General features: G+C 52.2%; 1 protein-coding gene across 1 annotated transcript; it reads right to left on the bottom strand.

The window, feature by feature from the left end:
• Positions 1-4,134: 4,134 nt before the first annotated feature.
• On the bottom strand, positions 4,135-6,063 carry LOC119001217 (C-C motif chemokine 8-like). The gene is made up of 3 exons (XM_037066491.1): positions 5,919-6,063; positions 5,006-5,123; positions 4,135-4,592 (listed from the first exon to the last, which is right to left on the bottom strand). The coding sequence occupies exons 1-3, from the start codon at positions 5,992-5,994 to the stop codon at positions 4,487-4,489; spliced, it is 300 nt and encodes a 99-aa protein (XP_036922386.1). The 5' UTR covers positions 5,995-6,063; the 3' UTR covers positions 4,135-4,486.
• Positions 6,064-6,535: the final 472 nt, after the last annotated feature.

Genomic DNA, 6,535 nt, shown 5'->3' with positions numbered 1-6,535 from the left:
CTCCTTCCCACCTCTGCTTGTGAACGTCCCACCACCTGCCAGGTTGTCCTTTCCATTTGGCCCAACAGGGGTCCTATGAGCCTTAAACCGTGTCCTGGCAACGAAGGCTTCCCCGCCTCCAGAAATTTCCGAGGGGACCAGAGCTCTCGCGCTCTCTCTCTGCAAAGGGCGGTCTATGGCCTTCCAGGTGGGGCCTCCCGTTCCAGGGCAAGGCCCACGCCTCCCGTTCCAGGCGGGGAAGTCGTCTTTCTGGGAGTTGTCTGGACCAGCACACAGTCAACCAGGGGTACGTGCTTGTGGTCCAGGGTCTTAGAAGCCACTGGGACTCTCCTCTGGGGGAGAATTGACATCTACTACCTTCCAAACCAGACAGGGGTGACCGGGCTGTCCCAGGCAAACTGAGGTAAGCAGTCTCCCCGCCCACCGGGGTCGGCCTCTTACCATTTCTTCTGTTGCCTGTTCAGAGGCTCCCAGTTTCTAACTTTGCTTGCTCTTTCTTTCCTTTTTTCTGTTTTGGAAATTCCTAGGGTAAATACCCAGGACTGCCCCTTCCCGTGACTAAACAGTCACGGAAAATCTTGTATTCAGTACACACTGTAGCTGTGAGAAAAAAAAACAAACAGAAGTATTTCCGTAGGGTCAGCACTGTTGTTTCTGCAGGGGCAGAAACATTTTAATGATTTTCTAGAAATATATGCTGGCTTAGAAGACTTGCAAAGTATCTCTTAAAAAGCATAAAATTATTATACAGCCACTTGCACATTTAGCATTAACATATAATCACAGAAAAAAAATATTGTTGGTCCTTTTTCTTTCCATGTGGAAATGTGAGGAATTTTACTAGCTACTGGTTGGTCTTAGATTCGTGTGTTATCACTATGACAGAAACCTCATCAAAGTCATTATCTACCCATTAACTGCTTAATTTCTCGATGGCCGGCTACACAGCGAGTCCACAACTTGCTATTAGTCGTTCACTCTATTTCACTGGGGTTGCAAGTCAGTCACGCCTCCCCACATGTGATAAACCTTTGCCAACATCTCTGTTTACATCACACACAGGGAGGCTGGGCTGCTTGGACCACCAGTAAGAACAGTTTCAGGCTGCAAAAACAAATGCATTTCAACATACTTGTATCTTTCACGTACAATAAAGTTCACGAATCTTACTGATACAGCTCGATCGCTTTTTATTCTATGGAACCACCACACACCTCAAGACTAACATTTCCGCCCTCCGTATCTTGGTGTCTTTCGCAAGTCAACGCTTCATCTCCTAAAGGCCATGGCTCATCTGACTCTGTCAAAATGGATGACCAGGTCTTGAAATTCATATAAAGGGAATCCTGTGGCAGGAATTGGCATGCCTTTTGGGGGTCCGAAGTCTTATGTTTAATGCTTTAAAGTAAAAAAATCAATGCTTTGTTCTTTTGATTGCCAAGTATAAACACACCACAGTTCGTCTGTCTGTTCTCCTCTTGATAGACCATGGAGTGCTTCCAGGTTGGGGCTCTCAAGAACAGAGTCGTAAACATTCTCGTTCAAACCTCTTGTGTTTGAATGAATTCATTTGTCATAAATATTTACTTAGAAGTGGACTTTCTGAGTCATAGGGTATATGTATGTTTAATTTGATTAGAAACTGCTACACAGATTTCCAAACCCCTCCCCAGCGGTCTATCAGAGCTTCATTTGCTCTTCATTCCCACCAACACTTAGTTTTATCTGTCTCTGCATTTTAGCCATTTGGGCAGGTAGTGGTGTTTCAGGTTGTAGTCGTTTGCGCTTCCCCCATGTCGCCTCTGAGAGGCGTTAGTAGGATCGGAGCGTTCCCTCCCCCACACCTCTGCCCCTCAGCAAATGTACAGGCTGAGCCTCGTCCTGACCTGGGGTGGCACCCGGGGAGGGGCCTGGGCCGAAAGCAAGAACTGAGGGGACTCCGAGAACGGATATTGAGGGTGTGGCGTGAGTCACACCGCCTGCAGCCAACTGTCAGCCTCTGTAGAGGGTGACTCCAGAAGTGAGCCCAAGAGGACGCCTGTCAACCCAAGCGAACTCCCCAGTCCGTTGTCCCCGTGTTGACAGGGACTGATCTGGAGTTCTCGGATGCATACCAGTTAACCTTAGGATGTGGATTTTCGAAACACAGATATTCACATTAGGGCCCATGGAACATCAATAGCTGAGTAAGAAAGATGCTGTGTGACTTGCGACAGCACGTTTAATGTCACTAAGGTCACTTGGATTTGAAATATAACAGCGTAACCCCAGAGCACAGCCGGCCAGGCAGCCCTTAGGGGGCGTACCTGGGCTGTGTCCCACATGGCAGTCTGCTGTCGGTGTAGGGGGAGCCTTCCTGCCTTTGGACTTTGGGGCTGGTGGCCCGGGGACTTCACGAACCCCGGGGCCCAGGTCTCCGTAGCTAACTTGGCCTAGAGGCCATGGAAGAACAGGGTTAGTACGTGCAGCCTCCCGTATACCATGGTATTTCTTGAGCTACAAAAGCAAAGAAAACAAAGCCTATCTCCGTTCTGGTGACATTGCCGACTTACAGGCGGTTGCCAGTAGGCGGGGCTCCCCCTGGCTTGATGGTTCAATTCTACGCACTTTATGTCCCCACCCTACCCAGGCCAACAGACAATGCCAAGTTTCTGAAAGCTGTGGCTCTGCGAGCTGGAGGTCATCTGCCGGACCTCCTCACTCCTTGCCTGTGGTGCAGTTCCCATTCTGGTTTTGTGTGGGGGATGTTAAGACCAGGGGAGAACCTGACTTGCCCTAAGTGACACAGAGGGTCAGGGTCAGCTCTGGGGTCAGGAGCCAAGTCTCCAGCCTGGCCCTGCTTCCAGGTGCGCTGGAGTTGTGGCATCTCCAGACCATCCCCCCTGCATCCCCCCCCCCAGCCAGGCCCTGAGGGGCGGGGCCAGCAAGGCAGTGACCCTCTCTCCCTCGGCGAGGGGCCTGGCCTCCGTGCCTCAGTATGGTGGGCCTCTGGTCTGGAAAAGGAGCCAGCTGGGCTTGCAAAGAACCAGGGAATTTGGATCCTAAGAGGCTGTTAAAGCAAAGGCAGTCCCACGCCTTCAAACGGAGGTTTGCGAGTCCTCGGGTTTGGGGTGAGGAGTGGAGAGATGGAGATACATCTGTTCTGTGTCTCCAGGGTGCCATCCCTCTAAATGCACAGCTGCTTTGCAAGGTTATGAAAGAGGGGTCTGCGTCTCAGGGCAGTTATTCTCCTTCTACAACAGTTGGCAGATCACTCTGGCCCATTCTTCCCAACTTCCCCCACCCCCACCACCCTCCTGCTGCAGCCGGGTTCCTGTCCCATCTGCCCCACCCACTCCTGAGCCTTCCTTCTCTCCCCGCCCCCTCCTCTCAGACCCCAGGCTGTTCTTCCCGATGCCAGCCTCTGAATGTGACCCTGCCCTCCCACTTCCGAACTTCTTGTGTTCCCTCTTGCCCACTGACTTCCCACCTGAAACTCCAGAGCCCCAACCCGCATGTGTAAAGCTCCAAGCCCCTCTGTCTACACAGAGCTCAGCCTGATGGGATTCTTTCCCCCGGTTCACACCCCTCCTCTCCTTCCCGTACCAGGTCCGAAGAACCCCCTCCAGTTCCCACCACAGGCCACCCCTCAAGGCCGGCCCTGTTGAAGACCCATCTTCAGTGGAAAGCCTGTAGGTACAGCTCTAGGTGGTCAACATCCGCTTTGCTCCTAGATTACACTTCCATTCTGGAGGGTCGCCCTGGGTTGGAGAGAATTAATTAATGGCGGAAACCTGGGGTGACGCAGAAAAGTTTGAAGACTGTTGCCGGAGATCAAGAGAGAGGCCGGCAAAGTTAGGGGCAGTGAGAAAAGATACGGGACTGGAGTCCGGGGCTGAGGCCGTTTGACCTGCTCGTGCTGAGTCCTCCCGGCCCCTCAGTGGAGTCCAAAAGACGTCCTAGAGGCTGGCCCCTCCCCCAAATCGACACCGGCTGCTGCCACGGTCTCCTTCCCAACTAGATGTTACCCCATGACAAAGGAGTCCAAGTCGTTTAAAATTATACATACTTTTATTGGAAAATTCCATAGTTTTCTAATAACATTAATTTCATCAACATGGCACGACACCCATTTACAAAAGCCCTGGATTTCTTAAAAAATACAAGGGGTCTCACTCTGACGGTCCGTGGAGGACTCCACAATCCTAAAGGCAGGTAAGACGGACAGGTGGACAGGTGCGTCATCGTGAACCCCGCGGGGCTCACAGAACAGAAAATGCATCACCAGACTATGCGTGTGGCAGGGTTTATGGCAGATAAAGTCAAGGCGTCAATAACTTAAATATAATTAAATATTATTTAAGAAAGGTTGTGCTTTAAATTATTCATCAAAGTACTACTTTTGTACATTCTAACAGAATAATAGCACTCTTCACTGGGGGAGGTTGAGGGAAATAAATAAGATTGTCCTCAGGCGCTGGTGGTCTCTCCACGCAGGTGTGGGGGTTCACGGCTTCGGAGTTTGGGCCTTCCTGTCCAGGTACTTGACGGAGTCCTGGACCCACTGGTCCTTGGGGTCAGCACAGATTTCCTTGCCTTTTTTGCTCAGGAAGCTGTGGGCACAATTAGATGGAGCAGTTTGAGGATTTTGCCTGGGAGTGTGACCCATTGGCTCCCAAACCCGATCAGCCCTTGCTCCCTGGGTGAAGGACCCCGATGGGAAGAAGAGGAAGGGGAATCACGGGAGAAGAAGTCCTAAAGGAATCTTGCTTTTGCTGTCCCTGGGGGAGCCCTCCAGGCTCCTGCCTGAAGAAACTTGGGGGATCTGAGCACACTCCTAGCTGGGCAGCCTGGCCTGAGTGTGGATTCCTCCTCGTGCGCTCAGTTTCTCTACAGCGTAAAGGACCCTTTTGATTATGAGATGGTGTGTTTATCTGACCCATTTGGACATGACCTTGACCTCTCTCCCTTGTCCACAGCTCAGATAGAACTCTTGGCTCAGGGTGTCAGGGCCTGGTTCACTCACATCACAGCTTCCTGGGGACACTGGATGTTGGTGACTCTTGTGTAATTCTTCAGATTCTGGAGGCGGATCTTCTTACTGTGCGTACTAAAGCAGCAGGTGACTGGGCTGGAAACGGAATCTGAAAAGCATTTTGCAAAGAACGAGACAGTTAGGCTGTGTCGTGAGCAAGCATTTGTAAGGGCAGGAGGAGAAGAGGGGGACGGCAAAGCAGACATGTGAGTTCTAACTAGGACCCATCGCTCCCAAGTTCACTGCCTTAGTCTAGCTGCCACGGATAGAATAGAATGTTACCCGTGAGTCAGTTTCCTGGCTTGGACTGAGGGACCTCTCACTGGGAAGGGGAAGATCTTGAGTAACAGGGTTAACCCTGCGGTGTTATTACAAGGGGCTACTGACCCAATGCCTCTGACCTTGGAAAGATAAGTTCTGAGACCTGGCTTCCCAGCTTTTTGTCCCTTTGGCATTGGACCCAACCCGTGTCACCCTCTGTGATGCCTCTGGACACAGCCTCTGCTCCATAGCCCCACTGACCATAACCCTAAACTCGAAACCTCAAACAGTTTTTTCTTCCTTCCACCACTTCCTGAAATGCCCTTCCTGTCCACAACAAGAAATAGTCCCTTTTTTCGGTGCCACATCCCCAAACAGTGGCAAGGCCATTGAACTAGTGGCTGCATTTAGTGTCCCAAAGCTGGTATCAGGAAAGGTCATAGGGACTGGCCTCAGAAGCCTGGACGTCCCTTTCCGGCTCTGCCTGCAACTAGCCGGGACATGATGGCTCCGCTCCCTTCCCCTCCTGGTTTTCCTTCCTCCATCTCAGGCCGCGGAGCAAGCATGGCGCGACTCATGCTGGGGTGTTGGTACCCGCAGCAGTTACAATGAACGGTGAGCCCGAGGAAGAGGAGGGCCTTACCTGGCTGAGCGAGCACCAGGATGCTGAGCGCGGCTGCTGTGAGCAGCAGGCACAGCAGGGCTGCGGAGACCTTCATGCCGGAGGGTGCAGATGTGCGCTTGGGCGTGGAGCTGGAGGTTTCTGGATCGGCTCGAACCCCTCTGCTCCCGTGTCCACTCTGGCCATGCTGTGTGCCTTTTATAAGGCCCGGAGCGCCTGGGCAGCGTCATCCTCGAGGAAGGATGAAGTAACACTTTAAATGTGCTGAGTGGGCACCAGCCCCTGGGGAGGATTTCCAAACGCTGACATAAGGAAGCTGTGGGGTTTCTATTGTTGGCTCAGCCTCCGTGGAGCCGAGAGGGAGCAGAAAGGGGATGTGGTTGTGCCCCGCGGGGTGTAGAAAGTGTTCTCTCTAGGCTATTAAGGGCTGCCATTTCTTCGAAACGGAAAAGAATCTGTTGGAAAGGGAGAATGGAAACTGATGTCATAGTGGAACAGAGAATCGAGGGTTTGACCCTTCCCAGGGCCCAGGAGGTTTGGGCTGGGGCCCTAAGCTTGGCCTGTATGCTCCGCCAGACTCAGGTCCCCGACATCCCAGGCTAGTCAGGCTCCTCGGAAACCCACTCAGGGAGCTTGAC

Source organism: Sturnira hondurensis, unplaced genomic scaffold, assembly GCF_014824575.4.
Source record: "Sturnira hondurensis isolate 20B ecotype Veracruz unplaced genomic scaffold, ASM1482457v3 Scaffold0001221, whole genome shotgun sequence".
Classification (NCBI taxonomy): domain Eukaryota; kingdom Metazoa; phylum Chordata; class Mammalia; order Chiroptera; family Phyllostomidae; genus Sturnira; species Sturnira hondurensis.
This window is presented reverse-complemented; position numbering and strand designations above follow the sequence as displayed.

What these genes read in the sequence shown, in the direction of transcription:
- LOC119001217 (XM_037066491.1), bottom strand. Translation starts at nt 5,994, where the DNA reads ATGAAGGTCTCCGCAGCCCTGCTGTGCCTGCTGCTCACAGCAGCCGCG. An exon ending in CCTGGTGCTCGCTCAGCCAG is followed by an intron (nt 5,124 to 5,918) that starts GTAAGGCCCTCC and finishes AATGCTTTTCAG; the next exon opens with ATTCCGTTTCCAGCCCAGTC. An exon ending in TGTCCCCAGGAAGCTGTGAT is followed by an intron (nt 4,593 to 5,005) that starts GTGAGTGAACCA and finishes TTGTGCCCACAG; the next exon opens with CTTCCTGAGCAAAAAAGGCA.